Source organism: Monodelphis domestica, chromosome X (assembly GCF_027887165.1).
Source record: "Monodelphis domestica isolate mMonDom1 chromosome X, mMonDom1.pri, whole genome shotgun sequence".
Taxonomy (NCBI): Eukaryota; Metazoa; Chordata; class Mammalia; order Didelphimorphia; family Didelphidae; genus Monodelphis; species Monodelphis domestica.
The window spans coordinates 32025788-32048630 of record NC_077235.1 but is presented as its reverse complement, the minus strand read 5'-3'; the positions used below and the strand labels follow the sequence as shown (position 1 = coordinate 32048630).

Sequence of the window (22843 nt, the reverse complement as noted above, 5' to 3'; positions counted from 1 at the left end):
CTCAGGCCCTGGGAGGGAAGCACAACCAGAAGTTCATTGTGGGGCTCCCCTCCCCCAGCCCCCAGGCCCTCCAGCCTCCCCCCACAGGATGGAGGAGGATGAGAAGTGAGGCCTACCTTTGGGAGGAGGCCATCAGAGACACCCTGTCTTGAGGACTCCCAGCACAGAAAGGAAGGAGGTGGGTCGGCCCCCTGGAGATTGTGGGAAACTAGGAGAGTAGCATAAGAAGCGGCAGAGAGAAGACAGGGAGAGACAGAGGACACCCACTGGGAGGCAGGGGGAGGGGGAAATAGGCTTCTCTGCCCCCCCCCAGGGGGAGAAGAGGGAGTTAGGCTAGAAAGGGACCTCCCAAGGTCTGCCAGGAGACCCTACCCATTTGGTGGGGAAGGGCCTGGCCCTCAGACACACTGAGAGAAATAGCAGAAGCAAAACTGAACCCACATCCCAGGGCTGCACAGCAGGGGTCCACGAGGCTCTCAGGGAGCCTGTCCCGGCTGCTCCTCAGCCCCCCAGACCCTGGGAAATGGGGTGTTCTTGCTGCATGAAGCACCTACTATGGGCCTGCACTGTGCTAGGCACTGGGGGTTAAGTGACTTGCCCAGGGTCACACAGCCAGGAAGAGCCTGAGTTCAAATTTGAACCCAGGACCTCCCATCTCTAGGACTGGCTCTCAACACACTGAGCTACCCAGCTGCCCCTATAACAAATTTTTAATGGGATTAAATGAGATCTGCTGAGGAAAAAAGTAGAAAAGAAATGAGAGCTAAGGAAGAAAAAGTTGGAACAAGAATTGACAGCTTGGCAAAAAGGTAAAAAGCCTTGTTCAAACAACAAATTCTTTGAAAATGAGAATGGACCAACAAGAAGAAAATGATTTCATAAAGCAACAAGAAATATTAAAATCAAATAAAAGGCTGAAAACATAAAAGAAAAATGTAAAATATCTCCTAGCAAATGAAACTAATTTGTAAGGGGATTGAAAAGAAAAAATTTAAGAATTATTGGACTAGGGGCAGCTCGGTTGTTTAGTGGAGAGAGAACCAGACCTGGAGTTCAGGGAGGGGATTTAGGCTCCATTTTGGTCTCAGACACTTGCTAGCTGTGTAAACCCAGGCCTCCTTACATAGCCTACATTGCCTGACACTTGACTCTGCTCTGCCTCAGAAATGATACTTGTATCAATTCTAAGGCAGAACGTAAGGGTTTAAAAAATAATAATTGAACTATATTAAAGCTCTTTTCAAGAAAACAAATCTTACGTATGACTTTGAACAAGCCTCTTCCGGCCCACTCACTGGGCCTCAGTTTCCCCTCCCCCTTCTTAAAATGAGCAGGGACTCCTGGCTGACCTGGGGAAGTACTTTCTCAACTTAACTCCACCAGCGGGGGGCAGAGTGGCTACTTTCTGCCTCACCTTCCCCCTGCATCCCAGTGGGTGCCCTCTCTTCCTCCAGCTTCTCTCTGCCCCTTCCTGTGCCGCCTTCTTAGCTTCCCCCAGATCTCCAGGGGGCAGAGTAGCCTCCTTCCTGTTTGTCCTGAGATTCCTGGAGGAAGGGTGTCTCTCAGGACCTCCTCTCAAAGGTAGGCCTCATTTTTCATGTTACTCTATTCTGAGGGGAAAAGTTGGAGAGGTGGGGGAATGGATTAGGGGAGCCTCACAAAGAGCTTCTGGGGGACCCAGAAGCACTAAGGCTAAGGTTCTCTGGACCCTGGGACTTGAGTGCGAGGTGCTGCCATAGGGCTCTATGGCCTCGCAGCGCCTTTCCAACCTGGCAATGAGACCCTCAGGCAGTCAGTATACATGGAGAGGAGGTATGTGAAAGGCTTCCCAGGGGGTCTGGGATATTCTAGGAGGAATTATGATCCTATTTATTTATTTATTTATTTAATTATGCTAGGAATAACTGCTATCAGAGGAAGGAGCTGGGGCTCTGAGATTTCTGTGATGCTACAGGATGAATTATTGTATTTATTTGGTTGAAGAATTATTTCTATTCGTGGAAGAGGTTGAGGTACTAAGCTTCAAGATGTGATATGCTGAATTATAATTTTAATTATTGTATTGCTCTCTGAAATGCTTACATCAGAAGACAGGGTCTGGGTTTGCAGCTTTATAGGATGTGATGCACCATAACCCGAGGTGTTTAGTTGTTCGCAGAGGTCAGGGCTCGGCGCTTTCTATGACACAATAGGGCAGCATTACTTAGGATTTTGTTTATTCTGTTGTTCTATAAGCAACTGCTATTGGAAAGGGGCGCTGGGATATGACCGTTATGTGACATGATATTATTATATAATTATGAGTGATTTGATTTATTAAAACTCTCTGAATAATTAATATAAGGGTAGGGATTGGAACTGAGTTTCTAAGGATAAATGACGAAGTATAATCTTTTTATTTAATTGTTTAATGAAGAAATGCTTTTGGATGAAGAGGTCAGGATTCTCACCGTTGTGTGATGCCCTGCTATTTGATAGATTATACTTTTAATTTTTTAATTGTTCTCTGAAGAAGTTAAACTAGGTGAAAGGGTTTGGGTTCTCGGCTTTATGTGATGTGAGGAATTCGAATTAATTGTGCAAGGAATAATTGTTTTTATTTATTTATTAATTTTTCTCTGAAGAAGTTAAACTAGGTGAAAGGGTTTGGGTTCTCGGCTTTATGTGATGTGAGGAATTCGAATCCTATTTATTTCCTGAATTGTTGTAGCAATCTTTGCTGTGGGAGGAAGGGGTCGGGCACTGAGCTCTCGAGGATGCGACAGGAGAGGAACAGTTAGGAACTGATTCAGTTCATTGTGTTGGCCACACTGGCAGTGGAGGAAGAGATCGGGCTCTGAGCTTAGGTGCTGAGATGATGTGAGGAATTCAAATCCTACTTTTTTATTTAATTGTGCAAGGAATAATTGCTTTTATTTGTTTATTTATTTATTTTTCTCGGAAGTATTTAAACTAGGTGGAAGGGTTTGGGTTCTCGGCTTTATGTGATGTAAGGAATTCGAATTCTATTTATTTAATTGTGCAAGGAATAATTGCTTTTATTTATTTATTAATCTTTCTCTGAACTATTTAAACTAAGTGAAAGGGTTTGGGTTCTCGGCTTTATGTGATATGAGGAATTCAAATCCTATTTATTTAATTGTGCAAAGATTAATTGCTTTTACTTATTTATTAATTTTTCTCTGAAGTATTTAAACTAAGTGGAAGGGTTTGGGTTCTTGGCTTTATGTGATGTAAGGAATTCGAATTCTATTTATTTAATAGTGCAAGGAATAATTGCTTTCATTTATTTATTAATTTTGATCTGAAGTATTTAAACTAGGTGGAAGGGTTTGCATTCTCAGTTTTATGTGATGTGAGGAATTCGAATCCTATTTATTTAATTGTGCAAGGAATAATTGCTTTTATTTATTTATTAATTTTTCTCTGAAGTATTTAAACTAAGTGAAAGGGTTTGGGTTCTCGGATTTATGTGATGTGAGGAATTCGAATTCTATTTATTTAATAGTGCAAGGAATAATTGCTTTTATTTATTTATTAATTTTTCTCTGAAGTATTTAAACTAAGTGAAAGGGTTTGGGTTCTCGGCTTTATGTGATGTGAGGAATTCGAATTAATTGTGCAAGGAATAATTGCTTTTATTTATTTATTAATTTTTCTCTGAAGAAGTTAAACTAGGTGAAAGGGTTTGGGTTCTCAGCTTTATGTGATGTGAGGAATTCGAATCCTATTTATTTAATTGTGCAAGGAATAATTGCTTTTATTTATTTATTAATTTTTCTCTGAAGTATTTAAACTAAGTAGAAGGGCTTGGGTTCTCGGCTTTATGTGATGTGAGGAATTCGAATTCTATTTATTTAATTGTGCAAAGATTAATTGCTTTCATTTATTTATTAATTTTGATCTGAAGTATTTAAACTAGGTGGAAGGGTTTGCATTCTCAGTTTTATGTGATGTGAGGAATTCGAATCCTATTTATTTAATTGTGCAAGGTATAATTGCTTTTATTTATTTATTAATTTTTCTCTGAAGTATTTAAACTAGGTGGAAGGGTTTGCATTCTCAGTTTTATGTGATGTGAGGAATTCGAATCCTATTTATTTAATTGTGCAAGGTATAATTGCTTTTATTTATTTATTAATTTTTCTCTGAAGTATTTAAACTAGGTGGAAGGGTTTGCATTCTCAGTTTTATGTGATGTGAGGAATTCGAATCCTATTTATTTAATTGTGCAAGGAATAATTGCTTTTATTTATTTATTTATCTTTCTCTGAAGTATTTAAACTAAGTGAAAGGGTTTGGGTTCTCGGCTTTATGTGATGTGAGGAATTCGAATTAATTGTGCAAGGAATAATTGCTTTTATTTATTTATTAATTTTTCTCTGAAGAAGTTAAACTAGGTGAAAGGGTTTGGGTTCTCGGCTTTATGTGATGTGAGGAATTCAAATCCTATTTATTTCCTAAATTGTTGTACCAATCTTTGCTGTGGGAGGAAGGGGTCGGGCACTGAGCTCTCGAGGATGCGACAGGAAAGGAACAGTTAGGAACTGATTCAGTTCATTGTGTTGGCCACACTGGCAGTGGAGGAAGAGGTCGGGCTCTGAGCTTAGGCGCTGCCTGCGGACGGGGGTGCCCGTGGGATGTATTCGTGAAGGTGGCAGTAGGGAAAGAGAGCCCTGGAGGAATCTCCGGCCAGGTGAGAGAGGTGGCCCCTCGCTGACGGGGGTGACCCCTTGTCCATTGCTGGACAAGAAGGGGAGCCCGGTGGGGCTGCTGCCTGCCAGCCCCCGGCCAGCTGCCCCCATTAGCTTGGTGCCAGGAGCCCCGGGAGATGGCCCTGCACCTGCTGGGCCCTTGGACTCTGCGAGGGCTCCCGCAGAGGGCCCAGCCAGGCCTCCATCCAGGTCCAGGGTGGGAAGGGGCAGCCCGATTGGGCCCTACAGCAGACCCAGGCCGCCCCCACCCCAAATTCCTCTCCTTGTAGCCTCTCAAGGGCGGGCAGAGCACTGCCCTGACAATCAGGAAAGCCGAGTTCTAGCCCTGAGTTCCTGGAACGAATGAAGCCCCAGAGAGCAAGGAGAGCCTTTAGCCTTTCTTTCTCCTTCTAGAGAAGGAGCACACAAGATGGGCTGCTCTGTGACTAGCAAAACGGATGCTTAGAAGCCAAAGGAATCTCTGCCCTTTGATCAAGGGCCATCTGGGAGTGGAGAGATCCAAGTCCCTCCAGCCTTGTGAGGAAACCAGTGTTCTGGGTGTCCCCCAGGGGGCAGGTGGAACCCCAGCGAAACAGAAGCTCCCTGAGGGCCAGAACCATTTTGTTCCTCTCTCTGGATCCCCAGGGCCCAGCTAGCCCAGTGCCTGGCACAGAGTAGGGACAGGGGAGGAGCCTGCAGAGTGGACAGCTGTCAGGGGGAGTGCGTGCCCGTGGCCGTGGGCCCCTCTGTGGTCTCTCAGACGGGGAGCCCTCCGAGGGCAGGGGAGGTCCCTTTGGGGCTCCCCTGGTTTGGCAAAACTCCACTCATTTACACCCGTGTCTGTTTCTTTTCCAGTTTGTCCACGACAAAGACTTGGCTGAAAGGAGACTCCAAAACCAAGGTACCCATGGCAGCGAAAAGCCAGAGGGGGTGGCAAGACCTGGGCCCCGGGGTGTTGGCGTCTGCAGCCAGTCAGTGCACTGGCCTGGTCAGGGCTTCCTTTGGTCCCTTCCTCCCCTAGCTGTTTTGTAGCAAAGCTCTGGGGGCAGTTCCAGGCTAAGCCTTGCTCTGCTTTGGTTTCCTGGCCTTGACCGTGAGGCAGGGGCATCTCTGGGTCTCCCTGCCTCTGGGAGGGCTCGTCAGTCAGCGTTTGAGGATTCGGAGGGAAGGAGGTCAGATGAAAGAGGTAGGGAGAACCCCTGTCCGGACGGGAGCCTCTTTGGGCTCGGGCACCCCAGGGCCACACTGCTGACGTCCAGGAGCCTCTTCTGGGCATAAGGTGGCTGTTGGGCTTTCCAGATGGCACCAAATGCTCCCGGAAGTCTGTGTCTTGGGTTTTTCTCCATCCGAGTTCCCTGGCTCCCTGAAAGGTATCCATGGGCTTCTTGGGGGCCTCCAGGGCCCCGGTTAAGCAGCCCTGCTCCAGATTTCAGGTGGCAGGGTGGGAGAATGCGAGACGCTGTGGGAGAGAGGGAGCGGGCATTGGGGGTGACAGAGAAGGGGGAGACGAGAGTGGCTCCAAGGTTTCAAGGCCACGGGAGGAGACGGGGTGTTGGGGAGGGGAGGGAGAAAGGGGGAAGGAGAGCAGGCTCAGGAGGGAAGACGTCGGGGTCCCTTTGGTCTAGCTGGGCTTGAGATGCCAGCTGGAAATGTCACAGAGGCCCGAGGTGGAGATAGAGGCTTGGGAGGAGCTTCACAGAAGGCACCGGAGGATGAGAGTGGATGAGATTGCCAAGGGTGAATGGGCACACAGGGCCAGGGGCATGGAGGACAGCCCCTTCTTTGCAGGACGCCCATGCAGAGATGGGGTGAGTAGGCAGGGGGAGCACACAGGGGCCAGGTGGGTAAAAAGGAACAGGGGAGACCTGAGGGTCACGTTCAGGCTGAGCAAAGATGAAGGAGGAAGGGGAGCAAGGAGAACAAGGAGGTTGGCCCTTGGCCTTTCTTTAGCTCAGGTCCCCCAAAGCTCCCATCTTTAGCCTCGGCTCCTTTCCCAGATTTGATACTTCCAAGACCTGGCAGAATCCACAGTTCTCTGCAGAAGGGGTCTGAATGTCTAGGCCGGCACATTTGGGGGGATGCAGAATGAGGGGCTCCCCTGTGCATGAGGTACAAGGGGGGGTTGAAGGTGGGGGGAGGAAGCAGCAGGCTGGCTGTTCCCACTGAGGGCTGGGACAATAGATGCCCCCCACTGGGCATCCAGGCAAGAGGAGGGAAGCAAGACCTAAACCAAGAGGAGATTTGTGGAGTGGCTGGGGGAGCCTGTTCGGGCCTGGGGCTGATTCTCCTCATCCTCAGACAGGGCTGAAGGCAAGGGTGGGAATGAGAACTGGGGAGGAGGGAAAGACCAAGCAGAGGACAGAGAGGCCACGTGCCCTGAGCCTTTCAGGGGGCCCTCGTCAGGCTGGTTTCCTCCACATGGTCCTCTGCCTCCTCTGGGGAGGTGCTCAAGGACCCCGATTTGAGGGGGCCAACTGTGAGGCTCCATGGCTGGCCAGGGCCCTGGGCTCCTGGGCTTTCTCAGTCCCTGAATCTGAGGACCCTCTGTGTAGACAGACTCCTGTAGTGACCATCTGTGCCTGCTGTCCTTCCCAAGGTCCAGAAGACCCTTCAGAGACCATTTAAGGCAACAGTGACCAACAATGACTAGTAGCTCTCAAAGTGCTAAGGATGAGAATGAGCCTGTGAGAAGATCAGCCCGCATCATGGAGAAGCAGAAACTGCTGGCCAAGAAGAAGGAGGCCAAAGAACATCATCAGTCGAGAGTCCAAGCCATGAAGAAGGGAAGAGTCCAGAAGAAGAAAACTGCCCAGGAGGGAGATGGTAAAGGCAGCGGCAGCACTCCCACTACCCAAGACGAGGTCCAGACCAGCTCCAGTGTCCAGACTGGGCCCCATGCCAAAACTGGTCGTCCAGCCAAGACTGGTCCCCGTGCCAAGCCTGGCCCCCGTGAAAAGACTGGCAACCCAGCAAATACTACCAGCTCACCCACCAAAAATGGAACCCGTGCCAAAACAGTCCTCCGTGCCAAGACGGTCCAACAAGCTAAGGCCGCCCCGCCAACCAAAGCCCGCACACGTGGCATCATTGGCCCCCTTGGCCAGACCGTCCCTAGTGCCCAGTGCGACCCCAGTAGTAGCACTGGCTCCTTTGACCAGAGTGGCCCCATAACCTACACCAGCTCTAATGACTATGCCAATTATACTCACTACACTGCTCCCAGCACCAATCCCTATGCAGACTATGCCAGCTCCAGCAACTATGCAGTATCCAGCAACTACACAGTACCAAGCAACTACGCAGTACCCAGCAATTATCCAGTACCCAGCAACTATGCAGTACCCAGCACCTATACTGCTCCCAGCACCTACACAGGTTCCGGCAACTACGCAGTCCCCAGCAACTATGCGGGCCCCAGCAGCTACACAGTTCCCAGCAACTACACTGTCTCCAACAACTATGCGGGTCCCAGCAGCTACACAGTTCCCAGCAACTACACTGTCTCCAACAACTATGTGGGCCCCAGCAGCTATGCGGGTCCCAGCACCTATACAGGTTCCAGCAGCTATGCCGGCCCTAGCAGCTACTCAGGCCCCAGCAGCTACGCAGGCCCCAGCAGCTATGCAGTTCCCAGCAACTTCACAGTCCCCAGCAACTATGCTGGCCCCAGCAACTACGCAAACTACATTGGGCCTACCAACTATGCTTGTTCCAGCGACTACGCAGGCCCTAGCAGCTACACAGGCCGTGGTGACTATGTAGTCCCCAAGGACTATACCACTTCCACCAACTACACTGAGTATGCCAGCACTAGTGCCAGCATCTACGCAAACCCCAGTGTCTACACAGGCCCCAGCAACTATGGAGGGCCCAGCAGCTATGCAGGCTCCAACCTCTTCAGGGATTATGCTATCCCCAACGATTTCATGGGCCCCAACTACTACAGTGGCCCCAACCACTATGCCAGTACCAGTGACTATGCCAACTATGCCAACTATGCCAACCGTAACGACTACGTCAACTATGCTGGCCTCAAAGACTATGCACAGTACACCCGCCCCAGTGACTACGCCATCCCCAGCAACTACACCAGCTTCAGCAACTACACTGGCCCCAGTGCTTACACAGGCCCCAAACACTACGAAATCTACGCTGCCCCCAGCGACACCACTGGCCCTACTGACACCACTGGCCCTACTGACACCACTGGCCCTACTGACACCACTGGCCCCACTGACATCACTGGCCCTACCGACAACACTGGCTCCACTGACACCACTGGCCCCAGTGACACCACTGGTCCCACCGACAACAGTAACCCCACCAACACCACTGGTCCCACCGACAACAGTGGCCCCACTGACAACACTGGTCCCACCGACAACACTGGCTCCACTGACAACACTGGCTCCACCGACAATACTAGCTCAAACACAGCACAAGAAGCTGTGAAGCTCCCACAAGACAAGAAAGGAATGAAGAAGAATGAAGAGCAAGAGAGTCCAAATCTGACCGGAGAAGACCTCTGCAACTGCCTGGACATCCGTTGCCCGGGCTGCTTCTACCCATGTTCTGAGTGCCAGTCCACCAAGTGTGGGACCAACTGCCGCCTCCGCCGGAAATGGGTCTACGAGGCCATTGTCAACGAGGATAAAGATTTGCTCAGCACCTTTCCAGTTTTCCAGGCTAAGTAAGGGACCTATGGGGCAATATGTGTGTGTGTGTGTGTGTGTGTGTGTGTGTGTATGAGAGACAGAGAGAGAGAGGGAGAGAGAGAGAGAGAGAGAGAGAGAGAGAGAGAGAGAGAGAGAGAGAGAGAGAGAGAGAGAGAGGGAGAGAGAAAAGGAGGACAGGAGGAAGGGAAGGAAGGAAGGAGGGAGGGAGGAGGGACAGAGGGAGGGAGGGAGGGAAGGAAGGAAGGAGGGAGGGAGGGAGGAGGGACAGAGGGAGGGAGGGAGGGAAGGAAGGAAGGAGGGAGGGAGGGAGGAGGGACAGAGGGAGGGAGGAAGGGAAGGAAGGAAGGAGGGAGGGAGGAGGGACAGAGGGAGGGAGGGAAGGAAGGAAGGAGGAAGGGAGGAGGGACAGAGGGAGGGAGGGAGGGAGAGAGGGAAGGAAGGAAGGAGAAAGGAGGAGGGACAGAGGGAGGAGGGGCAGAGGGAGGGAAGGAAGGAGAGAAGGACAAGGAGAGGGAGAGGGAGAGGGAGAAGAGAGAGAGGGAAAGTGTGTGTGTCTCCGTCTCTCCTTCCATCTCTGTCCTCCCCCAGTGAGCTTTCCTGCCTGGCAATGCTGACTCCTGCTGCTCTCAGGCAATATTCCTGAGACTATCACAGCTTGCCTTCCCTCTACTCCCAAACACCTTCACTCCAAGCCCAGATGAAGGTACCCATAAGGCCTTACACCCAGAGGGGACCCCAAGTGTCCATCTCACTCATCAGCTTCCTCCCCCCGCCTCTCCCAAAGCTGACTTTTGGGAACTTTACAAAGCTCTTCCATAGGAAGTGGATGCCATTCCTGCCCTGCCACTCTTCCAGCCTCAGGGGGGCACGAGACAGAACCAGTCCCAGAATTCTCCTCCAGCTTCCCGAAACTCTCTTTGCTGTTTCAGTTAGTGCTAGATGGCAGCCAAAGAGAGAGCAAAGCCCGTGGGTTCTCTCTGCCAGCGGTCACGGAGTGCTTGTCATCTTTCCGTAGTCGTGTAGCTGTGCGTCCTGTATACGTGGTGTACTTGTGGCTTTCTTTCTGTAGAGTTTCTGTACGATTCTCAAGCTAGGTGTTGTGACAGCCACGGGCCTAACCTACGTTTGGCTCTCATTCCATTGCAGGTTTTAAGAGGAGTCGGGGTTCTCCGGCGACTCCCCTGTGTGTCTCTGTTCTACACACCTTCTGCAGCAGAAAACTGAAGATGGTGATGAAGTTCCAGAACAGAAGAAAATATGTTGTTCCAGTTATAGCAGATAAAAAAAGAATAAAAAAATGTTTGTGAAGTGCATCGATGGTCTCCTTGCTTTCTCTCCAACGAGGCCTCTGGGTAGCCCTCCTGTGTGCCGGCACAGTGCTTGTTTGCTCCACATGCGATGCAAGTGGTACTTGCCCACGAGCTGCTGCTGAAATAGTACGTTCAGCCTCGTTTTCTGCGGTAGCCCGTCCCTGCTTAGCACTCAAACACGCACACTTCTAGGAGGCCCCAACACACGAGAGCTTCTCTTCCGCTGAAAAGCAGCTTCCCGAGAAGCCAGCCATGGCCCACAGAGGCTTCAGACCAAAGGGGGTCAGTGATGGCGAATCCACTGACTCATTCCTCCGGTCTTCACGGGGGGTCTTGAAGCTTCTCCCTCCATGTGGCCTGGAGGACCATTTCTCAGGTTGGCCTACTTCTCTGGGGCGGGGGTGGGCTCGATGGGCAACTCTTCCCATTCCCACATGCCATGCTCCCTTGGGAAGAGAGGGAGCAGCATGGGTGCCAAGAAGGACCCCCCAAGGCAGGCTGCAGGACCCTCCTGAAGGGGCCTCCTCTGATCTCCTGCAGTAGCCCTCTTCCGGTAGGCAGCCCTGAGGCCCACGTCCAGGCCAGGCCTTCCGGAAGCCAGAGAAGCCGCTGCCTTATTCAGAGCAGTCGGTGTTTCCTTGGGGCAAAGCTTCTCTCAGCCCAGAGAATGTTAGACACTTAAGAGGCCATGATCTGGGGAGAGGAAGGTAGAGGGCAGGGCAGGAAGAGCAAGACAAAGACAGAAGCAGAATGGCTGCCAGATGGAGAAGCCCCCCATCAGCTCTGACACCCCAGTGCCAAGGCGGTCACTCCCGCCTGTGTGGGAGACGGCTAAGGCCTCGCCAGGCGGACTGAGGCAGAGCCCCAGTACTTCCCCCTGCCCCCAGACAGCGGGCCTGCTCTCCAAACAACCCTTCCTAAAGCGCTGCCACATGCTGTCGCATATGCTAGGCCAGGGATGGAGAACCTTTTAGAGATGGAGGAGCAGGCCCTGCCCACCCCCACCCCTAGACCCAGAGCCATGCTGGCCTCCCCCCAGAAACAGAGCCCCAGGCCCTCGCCTTGCTCTACACTGGGGAAGGAGGAAGGGCTCCCATTGGGGTGGGTGATGAGAGGCGCTTGTGGATAGAGGAGGGGAGTGGCCAAGCACTCTGGTCCCCTCTACTTCTGCTGCCTGTGAGCCACCCACCCTATCCCCTGGGAGCCCCCATTGGGCTGCTGGGCAGAGTGGGGGGAGATGGGAAAAAATGCCATCAGGAGCAGTGGAGAGGGGGAGGGGTCCAGTTCCATCTGAGTCCCTTTGCTTTTCTAGTGAGGAACTCTGGGTGGGGGGTGGGGGGTGGCCACATACCCACAGAGAGCACTCTGCGTGCCATCTTTGGCACCTGTGCCATAGGTTTGCCATGACTGTCCTAGGCCAATCTACCTCCTGCCCCATCTCTGGGAGCTGCCAGGAGCCTCACGGGGAAGGGCAGGGGCAGGGCCTTGAGCTGCTACTCCACTGGACAGCTTTCTCACTGCTGCTCTCAGAGGCAGGGAGGCACAGTTAGTGAGGCTGCCCGGCTCAGGGGCGCCTTGGGAGATCCGAAGAGCTCAGGAGGGGAGCAGGTGCCATCCTGGGGAGGATCTCCTTGCAAGACAGACACAGCCTCAGAGCCAGTGGGATGGTGAGGCCAGAAGGGAGATAGCCAGTGGCCACTTAGAGATGCCCGACTGGTGTTCAGGAGCAGTCCATCAGTCATTGGACTGCAGACTGCTCAGCAGGGGGATGGCCCCGAGGCCACGGGAGCTTGTCCAGGCCTAGTCTGGGCAACAGTGGTCACGGGAGGGGAAGGGGGAGGCGGGGCTCTGGCTGACCATGGCCCAGGACCAGGTTCTGACAGCTTCTGCCAAGCTGATGCAAGGCTTCAGGGTCGAGCTGAGCAATGGACTGGGGGACTGGCGGAAGGATGAGCCAAGCTGAGTGCTGACAGGCCAACATGCCCGCCGGCCGTGGGCTGCTGGGAAATGTGTGGCACAGGCTGGGCTGTGGGTCAGAGTGAAGGGGGTGAAAGGGAACCGTGCGTGTGTGTGTGGGTGCACGTGCATGTGTATGCACATGTATGTGAGCACATGTGCGATAGCCACAGGAAGTCCCAAGGACCGGACAAGGTCCTTAGGGAGGAGGCGGCCGTCTCAGGAGAGTCTTTTCTCCCCAGGCTGGTCTGTGTCCCTGCACACTTTGGGTATCCTCGCCCCAAAGCGGGGCCCCCAAACTGGCCGATAGGAGGACCCGTCCCGGGCATTTTCCTCTGAGCTGGCCACGATGGCATGGTGGAAGATGCCGCGTGATTTTCTCCACTTCTTTGTGTGATGAGTAATTGCCTTTGGATGGAGGGGTTGGGGGCTCCGAGCTCTCTAAGGGCGTTATTCTAGGAGGAATTTGCTTTTGATTTCTCAGTTGTTTTCGGCATAATTGCCATCAGCGAAGGGCTTGGGGCTCAGAGCTTCCCATGATGCCGTCGTATGATACCACAAATGATAATTGTACTTAATTGTTCTCCGAGTGATTGCTGTGAATGGAAGGCGCTGGGGCTCAGAGATGGAGAAGGTGCGAGGGCACTTCATTGGTGACTTGAGTCCTTCTCTGAGCAGTTGCTATTGGAGAAAGGGGCTGGAGCCCTGACTATCCGAGCTGCGGCCGAGGACTGAGCATTTGGGGGACTTGCTGCTAGACGGAAGAAGGGCTGACTGAAGGATTTTTGCAAACAGAGGCAGCCAACTTCTGTAACTGGACTGTCTCCAGGCACAGGTGAGAGTTGGGGACCCCCTCCCCTCTGCATTTGTCCCCCAGAGCAGGCCCCTGGCAGGTGCTTCATGCAGCAGGAGCACCCCATTCCCTTGGGCCTGGGGGACTGAGGAGCAGACGGGACAGGCTCCCTGAGAGCCTCGTGGACCCCCGCTGTGCAGCCCTGGGATGTAGCTACAGTTTTGCTTCTGCTATTTCTCAGTGTGTATTAGGGTTAGTCCTCCCCCCCCCAGTCTAATCCCTCCCCCCTGCAACTTGGGCAGGGTCTCCTGGCCGACCCTTTGCAACCTGACTCCACCTTCCTGCTCGAGGGGGTGGAGCCATCTCTGTCCCCTTCCTCCTCCTCCTCCCTCCCAGGGGATGCCCTGTATCTCCCCCTGCCTTCTGACTGCCACTCCTTGTGCTTCCCTCCCAGACTTGAGCTCCAGGGGGCCAAGCCGCCTCCTCCTTTCTCTGCTGGGATTCCTGGAGGAAGGGTGTCTCTGAGAGACTTCTCCTAAAGGTAGGCCTCACTTTTTATTCTCCTCTATCCTGTGGGGGGAAGTTGGAGGGCCAGGGGGCTGGGGAGGGGAGCCCCACAAGCGTCTGGGGGCCCTGCAGCCACTGAATTTAGGCTCCCAGGGCCTGAGTTCGAGGTGCTGCCACAGTCCTTGCAGGGCCTCCCCCACCAGGCAATGAGGCCCTCAGCCATTCAGTAGAGGGGGAGGGGAGGTTTGTGCAGGGCTTCCTAGAGTGGTCTAGGATATTCTAGGAGGAATTAAAATCCTATATATATATATATATATATATATATATATATATATATATATATATATATATTTGTTTGTTTATTTAATTGTGCTGGGAATACCTGCAGTTGGAGGAAGGGGCTCGGCTCTTGTAATAGGATTGGCTTCATTTTTCTTTGATTTGTTTAATAGATTTGTGAATAATTACTATGCCATTAAAGGGCTGGGGCCGGCTCTAAGGGATGCAGCCCAGTGTCCTGAATTCTAATTTTGTTCATCAGTAAATGCTATTGCAGGAATGGGGCTGAGGCTCTGGCTCTTATTCGATGGGATGTTACCTATTATTGAGGATTTTTCTTACTGAGGCTTTCCAGGAATAATAAATGTATGGCAGTTAAAAAATAGAAAAAAAAGAAAGAAAGAAAGAAAGAAAAAGAAAAAAATGAATGTGGGCAGGCGGGCAGGAATTGGAGCCCTAAGTTCTCTAGGATGCCCTACTTCAGCCTGAAGTCTAGTTTTACTATTTAAGTGTTTTCTGAGCAAACAGCATTCAGTGACGGGGTTGAGGTGCTCGGCCACATGATGGATTTTCATTTTATTCCCTGCATTTGTCTCTGCATTATTTCTTTGGGGTGAAGGCGTCAAGCTCAGCACTACCTTTTTACAGTGCCGTACATAGAATTACTTGTGATTTTATTCATTTGCGTGCTGAATAATTACTATGAGATGATTGTGGCAGGGCCCAGGTTTATACGATGAGATATGGCGTGGAGAATTAAGGTTTTATTTATTTAATTGTTCTGTGAGGACCTGCCACTGGAAAAAGTGACCAGGCTGCTGGGAGATTATAGGACCAGTTCTAATTGGACTTAATTGTTTTATGTACAATTGCTAGTGAGGGAAGAGGCTGGAGCGTGGAGCTCTAGAGGATACAGCCATAGAGGAGGAATGAGGATTCGATTCATTTTATTTTTCAGGGAATAATCATTGTTGAGTACACAGGTTAGGGCTTGGGTTTATGCGATGCAGTGGGATACACGTAGCTCTGATTTTATTTATTTAACATTTTATTCATAATTGCTACTGGATCCAGAGGCTGGGCTCTGAGGTGAGGTGATACAATGATGTGAGGAATTCGAATCCTATTTATTTAATTGTGCAAGGAATAATTGCTTTTATTTATTTATTAATTTTTCTCTGAAGTATTTAATCTAAGTGAAAGGGTTTGGGTTCTCGGCTTTATGTGATGTAAGGAATTTGAATTCTATTTATTTAATTGTGCAAGGAATAATTGCTTTTATTTATTTATTAATTTTTCTCTGAAGTATTTAATCTAAGTGAAAGGGTTTGCATTCTCAGTTTTATGTGATGTGAGGAATTCGAATCCTATTTATTTCCTGAATTGTTGTAGCAATCTTTGCTGTGGGAGGAAGGGGTCGGGCACTGAGCTCTTGAGGATGCGACAGGAGAGGAACAGTTAGGAACTGATTCAGTTCATTGTGTTGGCCACACTGGCAGTGGAGGAAGAGGTCGGGCTCTGAGCTTAGGCGCTGCCTGCGGACGGGGGTGCCCGTGGGATGTATTCGTGAAGGTGGCAGTAGGGAAAGAGAGCCCTGGAGGAATCTCCGGCCAGGTGAGAGAGGTGGCCCCTCACTGACGGGGGTGACCCCTTGTCCATTGCTGGACAAGAAGGGGAGCCCGGTGGGGCTGCTGCCTGCCAGCCCCCCGCCAGCTGCCCCCATTAGCTTGGTGCCAGGAGCCCCGGGAGATGGCCCTGCACCTGCTGGGCCCTTGGACTCTGCGAGGGCTCCCGCAGAGGGCCCAGCCAGACCTCCATCCAGGTCCAGGGTGGGAAGGGGCAGCCCGATTGGGCCCTACAGCAGACCCAGGCCGCCCCCACCCCAAATTCCTCTCCTTGTAGCCTCTCAAGGGCGGGCAGAGCACTGCCCTGACAATCAGGAAAGCCGAGTTCTAGCCCTGAGTTCCTGGAACGAATGAAGCCCCAGAGAGCAAGGAGAGCCTTTAGCCTTTCTTTCTCCTTCTAGAGAAGGAGCACACAAGATGGGCTGCTCTGTGACTAGCAAAACGGATGCTTAGAAGCCAAAGGAATCTCTGCCCTTTGATCAAGGGCCATCTGGGAGTGGAGAGATCCAAGTCCCTCCAGCCTTGTGAGGAAACCAGTGTTCTGGGTGTCCCCCAGGGGGCAGGGGGAACCCCAGCGAAACAGAAGCTCCCTGAGGGCCAGAACCATTTTGTTCCTCTCTCTGGATCCCCAGGGCCCAGCTAGCCCAGTGCCTGGCACAGAGTAGGGACAGGGGAGGAGCCTGCAGAGTGGACAGCTGTCAGGGGGAGTGCGTGCCCGTGGCCGTGGGCCCCTCTGTGGTCTCTCAGATGGGGAGCCCTCCGAGGGCAGGGGAGGTCCCTTTGGGGCTCCCCTGGTTTGGCAAAACTCCACTCATTTACACCCGTGTCTGTTTCTTTTCCAGTTTGTCCACGACAAAGACTTGGCTGAAAGGAGACTCCAAAACCAAGGTACCCATGGCAGCGAAAAGCCAGAGGGGGTGGCAAGACCTGGGCCCCGGGGTGTTGGCGTCTGCAGCCAGTCAGTGCACTGGCCTGGTCAGGGCTTCCTTTGGTCCCTTCCTCCCCTAGCTGTTTTGTAGCAAAGCTCTGGGGGCAGTTCCAGGCTAAGCCTTGCTCTGCTTTGGTTTCCTGGCCTTGACCGTGAGGCAGGGGCATCTCTGGGTCTCCCTGCCTCTGGGAGGGCTCGTCAGTCAGCGTTTGAGGATTCGGAGGGAAGGAGGTCAGATGAAAGAGGTAGGGAGAACCGCTGTCCGGACGGGAGCCTCCTTGGGCTCGGGCACCCCAGGGCCACACTGCTGACGTCCAGGAGCCTCTTCTGGGCATAAGGTGGCTGTTGGGCTTTCCAGATGGCACCAAATGCTCCCAGAAGTCTGTGTCTTGGGTTTTTCTCCATCCGAGTTCCCTGGCTCCCTGAAAGGTATCCGTGGGCTTCTTGGGGGCCTCCAGGGCCCCGGTTAAGCAGCCCTGCTCCAGATTTCAGGTGGCAGGGTGGGAGAATGCGAGACGCTGTGGGAGAGAGGGAGCGGGCATTGGGGGTGACAGAGAAGGGGGAGACGAGAGTGGCTCCAAGGTTTCAAGGCCACGGGAGGAGACGGGGTGTTGGGGAGGGGAGGGAGAAAGGGGGAAGGAGAGCAGGCTCAGGAGGGAAGACGTCGGGGTCCCTTTGGTCTAGCTGGGCTTGAGATGCCAGCTGGAAATGTCACAGAGGCCTGAGATGGAGATAGAGGCTTGGGAGGAGCTTCACAGAAGGCACCGGAGGATGAGAGTGGATGAGATTGCCAAGGGTGAATGGGCACACAGGGCCAGGGGCATGGAGGACAGCCCCTTCTTTGCAGGACGCCCATGCAGAGATGGGGTGAGTAGGCAGGGGGAGCACACAGGGGGCCAGGTGGGTAAAAAGGAACAGGGGAGACCTGAGGGTCACGTTCAGGCTGAGCAAAGATGAAGGAGGAAGGGGAGCAAGGAGAACAAGGAGGTTGGCCCTTGGCCTTTCTTTAGCTCAGGTCCCCCAAAGCTCCCATCTTTAGCCTCGGCTCCTTTCCCAGATTTGATACTTCCAAGACCTGGCAGAATCCACAGTTCTCTGCAGAAGGGGTCTGAATGTCTAGGCCGGCACATTTGGGGGGATGCAGAATGAGGGGCTCCCCTGTGCATGAGGTACAAGGGGGGGTTGAAGGTGGGGGGAGGAAGCAGCAGGCTGGCTGTTCCCACTGAGGGCTGGGACAATAGATGCCCCCCACTGGGCATCCAGGCAAGAGGAGGGAAGCAAGACCTAAACCAAGAGGAGATTTGTGGAGTGGCTGGGGGAGCCTGTTCGGGCCTGGGGCTGATTCTCCTCATCCTCAGACAGGGCTGAAGGCAAGGGTGGGAATGAGAACTGGGGAGGAGGGAAAGACCAAGCAGAGGACAGAGAGGCCACGTGCCCTGAGCCTTTCAGGGGGCCCTCGTCAGGCTGGTTTCCTCCACATGGTCCTCTGCCTCCTCTGGGGAGGTGCTCAAGGACCCCGATTTGAGGGGGCCGACTGTGAGGCTCCATGGCTGGCCAGGGCCCTGGGCCCCTGGGCTTTCTCAGTCCCTGAATCTGAGGACCCTCTGTGTAGACAGACTCCTGTAGTGACCATCTGTGCCTGCTGTCCTTCCCAAGGTCCAGAAGACCCTTCCAAGAGTTCTTGAGGTAACAAAGCAGCTGCCTTCCAGGGAAGGAAAATGATTACCCGCTCTCAGGTTGCCAAAGGCACAAAGATTATGCCTGTGAGAAGATCTGTCCGCATCATGCGGATGCAGAGGCTGCTGGCCAAGAAGAAGGAGGCCAAAGAAGAGCATCAGGTGAGAGTCCAGGCCAGGAGGAAGAGAAGAGTTCAGAAGAAGAACACCACCAATGAGGGAGAAGCCACTGGCAGCGGCAGCACTCCCACTACCCAAGGCCAGGTCCAGACTGGCCCCCGTGTCAAAGTCAGTCACCCAGCCAGGAGTGGCTATTCCGTCATGATCAGCACCTGCACCAGTGCCCACTCCAGTGGCACCATCGGCCCCCTTGGTCAGACCAGCTCCAGAGGCCGGAGCGTCTCCAGCTTCATCAGTCAGACTGGCCGCTTTTCCCAGAGTGGCACTGACGTCAGCAACAGCAACTACCTTGGCCCAAGTAACGACGCCGGCTCCAGTGGCATTCTGAATGTCAATAATGGTGACCTCTGTGACTGCCTGCAGAGGGAATGTCCTGGCTGCTTCTCGCCATGCCCCACCTGCTCTTCTCCCAAGTGTGGGACCATCTGCCGTGTCAACCGGGAGTGGATCTTCGAGGACTATGCCTAGGAGCAAGGTGTGTGTGTGTGTGTGTGTGTGTGTGTGTGTGTGTGTCTGACTGTCTGCCTCTCCTGTCTCTCTGTCCTCCCTCAGTGAGCTTTCCTGCCTGGCAATACTGACTCCACATGGTCTCAGGCAGTATTGCCTAGAGCAGTGATGGTGAACTGCTTAGAGACAGAGTGCAGGGCCCCTCCATACCCCGCAGTCTGAGTGCTGTGCTCACCCCTGCTCCAAGTGCTGAGTACACCCCAGTCTCCTTACCCAAACCAGGGGAGTAAGAAAGTGCCCCCATTGGGCTACTGGGCAGAGGGCTGGGTGAAGGTAGGAATGTCATCAGCGAGGGTAGAGGGGGAGGAGAGTGGCCTAAGCTCTCTGTTCCCCTCCAGCTCTGCTGCCTGTGAGCTACTCACCGGATCTCCTGTACATTCCTATTGGGCTGCTGAGCTGAGGGGCAGAGGATATAAAAAAGTATTCTCATGCACAGGGGAGGTGAGGAAGGGAGCAGCTCCACATGAGTACCTCTGCTTTTCTAGAGATGAACTGAAGGGGGAGTAGAAGCTGTGGGCCCACAGAGGGTTCTGCCTGCCATTTTTGGTGACCACACCATAGGGTCATCATCACTGACCTAGAGCACCACAGCTTGCCTGCCCTCTACTCCTAAATGCCTTCACTCCAAGCCCAGATGCAGGCACCCATAAGGCCTTGCACCAGGAGGGCACGAGACAGAACCAGTCCCAGAATTCTCCTCCAGCTTCCCGAAACTCTCTTTGCTGTTTCAGTTAGTGCTAGATGGCAGCCAAAGAGAGAGCAAAGCCCGTGGGTTCTCTCTGCCAGCGGTCACGGAGTGCTTGTCATCTTTCCGTAGTCGTGTAGCTGTGCGTCCTGTATACGTGGTGTACTTGTGGCTTTCTTTCTGTAGAGTTTCTGTACGATTCTCAAGCTAGGTGTTGTGACAGCCACGGGCCTAACCTACGTTTGGCTCTCATTCCATTGCAGGTTTTAAGAGCAGTCGGGGTTCTCCGGCGACTCCCCTGTGTGTCTCTGTTCTACACACCTTCTGCAGCAGAAAACTGAAGATGGTGATGAAGTTCCAGAACAGAAGAAAATATGTTGTTCCAGTTATAGCAGATAAAAAAAGAATAAAAAAATGTTTGTGAAGTGCATCGATGGTCTCCTTGCTTTCTCTCCAACGAGGCCTCTGGGTAGCCCTCCTGTGTGCCGGCACAGTGCTTGTTTGCTCCACATGCCATGCAAGTGGTACTTGCCCACGAGCTGCTGCTGAAATAGTACGTTCAGCCTCGTTTTCTGCGGTAGCCCGTCCCTGCTTAGCACTCAAACACGCACACTTCTAGGAGGCCCCAACACACGAGAGCTTCTCTTCCGCTGAAAAGCAGCTTCCCGAGAAGCCAGCCATGGCCCACAGAGGCTTCAGACCAAAGGGGGTCAGTGATGGCGAATCCACTGACTCATTCCTCCGGTCTTCACGGGGGGTCTTGAAGCTTCTCCCTCCATGTGGCCTGGAGGACCATTTCTCAGGTTGGCCTACTTCTCTGGGGCGGGGGTGGGCTCGATGGGCAACTCTTCCCATTCCCACATGCCATGCTCCCTTGGGAAGAGAGGGAGCAGCATGGGTGCCAAGAAGGACCCCCCAAGGCAGGCTGCAGGACCCTCCTGAAGGGGCCTCCTCTGATCTCCTGCAGTAGTCCTCTTCCGGTAGGCAGCCCTGAGGCCCACGTCCAGGCCAGGCCTTCCGGAAGCCAGAGAAGCCGCTGCCTTATTCAGAGCAGTCGGTGTTTCCTTGGGGCAAAGCTTCTCTCAGCCCAGAGAATGTTAGACACTTAAGAGGCCATGATCTGGGGAGAGGAAGGTAGAGGGCAGGGCAGGAAGAGCAAGACAAAGACAGAAGCAGAATGGCTGCCAGATGGAGAAGCCCCCCATCAGCTCTGACACCCCAGTGCCAAGGCGGTCACTCCCGCCTGTGTGGGAGACGGCTAAGGCCTCGCCAGGCGGACTGAGGCAGAGCCCCAGTACTTCCCCCTGCCCCCAGACAGCGGGCCTGCTCTCCAAACAACCCTTCCTAAAGCGCTGCCACATGCTGTCGCATATGCTAGGCCAGGGATGGAGAACCTTTTAGAGATGGAGGAGCAGGCCCTGCCCACCCCCACCCCTAGACCCAGAGCCATGCTGGCCTCCCCCCAGAAACAGAGCCCCAGGCCCTCGCCTTGCTCTACACTGGGGAAGGAGGAAGGGCTCCCATTGGGGTGGGTGATGAGAGGCGCTTGTGGATAGAGGAGGGGAGTGGCCAAGCACTCTGGTCCCCTCTACTTCTGCTGCCTGTGAGCCACCCACCCTATCCCCTGGGAGCCCCCATTGGGCTGCTGGGCAGAGTGGGGGGAGATGGGAAAAAATGCCATCAGGAGCAGTGGAGAGGGGGAGGGTTCCAGTTCCATCTGAGTCCCTCTGCCTTTCTAGTGAGGAACTCGGGGTGGGGGGGGTGGCCACATACCCACAGAGAGCACTCTGCGTGCCATCTTTGGCACCTGTGCCATAGGTTTGCCATGACTGTCCTAGGCCAATCTACCTCCTGCCCCATCTCTGGGAGCTGCCAGGAGCCTCATGGGGAAGGGCAGGGGCAGGGCCTTGAGCTGCTACGGTTCTAGAAAAGCGGATACGCTTGTCCCATTTTGTCACCGAAAGGGGGGAATCTGCATTTCTAATGCTGGCATTCCCAAGTGAGGGCCCCTACAGCAGGCATTGGAAACAGGAGGAACCCGAGGCTCGCTGCAGTCCAAAGGAGAATGGGCCACCCACTGTCCCCCACCTAGGTGGCCACGGGGCAGGGCCTAAAACCCAGGTCGGCTTGCCCAGAAGCAGCTAGAAGAGTGAGTGTCAAGTGTCCCCTTGTCACCTTCCAGGACACTGGACAGGAGGAGGCCCCTGAAACAGCCACACAGCTTGGAGGCAGGCCTGCTCCTCCTTCTGTTTGCAGCAGGATCCCCCGGACCCTGGGGGCAGCCCCTTTCCTGTCTGTTCGGCGGTGCTGGTGCCTAGGCCAGGGCCTGGGGCCGGGGCAGCCCTGAACAAATGCTTCTTAATAAGTGGAGAGACTGGCAAGCCAGTAGGAAGGGCCACACCACAGAGCCGGGGATGCCTTTCTGGGCCAGCTGGGTGGCATTCCAAGGGGGAGCAAGCCCCCTGGCCTCACCTCTGACCGTCCGTCTGCAGCTACATGGAGCCCGCAGAGGGGCTTCCTCAACCTGTGCGGAGCAGAGAGGGGGGCCACAGGCATTCTTAAAGGCTGCTCTCCCTGTCTCTGGCTCATCCTCTCTCCCTGTCTCTGTGTGTGTGTGTGTCTCTGTGTGTGTGTGTGTGTCTGTCTGTCTGTCTGTCTCTCTCCCTCTCTCTCCTTCCCTCCCTCTCTCTCTCCCCCCCCATATATATCTGTGTCTGTCTGTCTCTCTCTGTCTCTGTCTCTCTCTGTCTCTGTCTCTCTCTGTGTCTCTCTCTCTCCCTCTCTCATTCTCTCTCTCTGTCTCTCCTCTCTCTGTGTCTCTCTCTGTCTCTCTCTCTCTGTCTCTCTCTCTGTGTCTCTCTCTCTCCCTCTCTCTCTCTCTCTCTGTCTCTCTCTCTCTGTGTCTCTCTCTCTCCCTCTCTCTCTCTCATTATCGATGGGTTCGAATCCTCCCTCTTCTTAATTCCCTGGGTGACCTGAGGCAAGCCATCATCTATCTTCCCTGGGCCTCATTTTCCTTCTCTGTAA

The 22843-nt window shown here is 53.3% G+C and overlaps 2 protein-coding genes across 7 annotated transcripts; both read left to right on the top strand.

The window, feature by feature from the left end:
- The first annotated feature begins 1431 nt into the window (after positions 1-1431).
- On the top strand, positions 1432-10683 carry LOC103095065 (sialidase-like). Of its 3 annotated transcripts, none has more exons than XM_007506155.2 (4): positions 1432-1581; positions 5550-5595; positions 7291-9384; positions 10517-10683. In XM_007506155.2, exons 3-4 carry the CDS (start codon positions 7337-7339, stop codon positions 10521-10523), a joined length of 2055 nt encoding a protein of 684 aa, XP_007506217.2. In that variant the 5' UTR covers positions 1432-1581; positions 5550-5595; positions 7291-7336; the 3' UTR covers positions 10524-10683. The 3 variants fall into 3 exon arrangements, with proteins under 3 accessions (XP_007506217.2, XP_007506216.2, XP_007506215.2); XM_007506154.3 differs by lacking the exon at positions 1432-1581 and adding an exon at positions 2693-2859; XM_007506153.3 differs by lacking the exon at positions 1432-1581 and adding an exon at positions 4511-4696.
- A 3160-nt stretch (positions 10684-13843) lies between these two features.
- LOC103094578 (uncharacterized) lies at positions 13844-20246 on the top strand. 4 transcript variants are annotated; one of them, XM_056809763.1, is made up of 4 exons: positions 13844-13970; positions 16683-16728; positions 18425-19099; positions 20080-20246. In XM_056809763.1, the coding sequence occupies exon 3, from the start codon at positions 18487-18489 to the stop codon at positions 19090-19092; it is 606 nt and encodes a 201-aa protein (XP_056665741.1). In that variant the 5' UTR covers positions 13844-13970; positions 16683-16728; positions 18425-18486; the 3' UTR covers positions 19093-19099; positions 20080-20246. The 4 variants fall into 4 exon arrangements, with proteins under 4 accessions (XP_056665741.1, XP_007506212.1, XP_007506214.1 ...); XM_007506150.3 differs by lacking the exon at positions 13844-13970 and adding an exon at positions 15675-15829; XM_007506152.3 differs by lacking the exons at positions 13844-13970; positions 16683-16728 and adding an exon at positions 16757-17013.
- Positions 20247-22843: the final 2597 nt, after the last annotated feature.

What these genes read in the sequence shown, in the direction of transcription:
- LOC103095065 (XM_007506155.2), top strand. Translation starts at nt 7,337, where the DNA reads ATGACTAGTAGCTCTCAAAGTGCTAAGGATGAGAATGAGCCTGTGAGA.
- LOC103094578 (XM_056809763.1), top strand. Translation starts at nt 18,487, where the DNA reads ATGATTACCCGCTCTCAGGTTGCCAAAGGCACAAAGATTATGCCTGTG.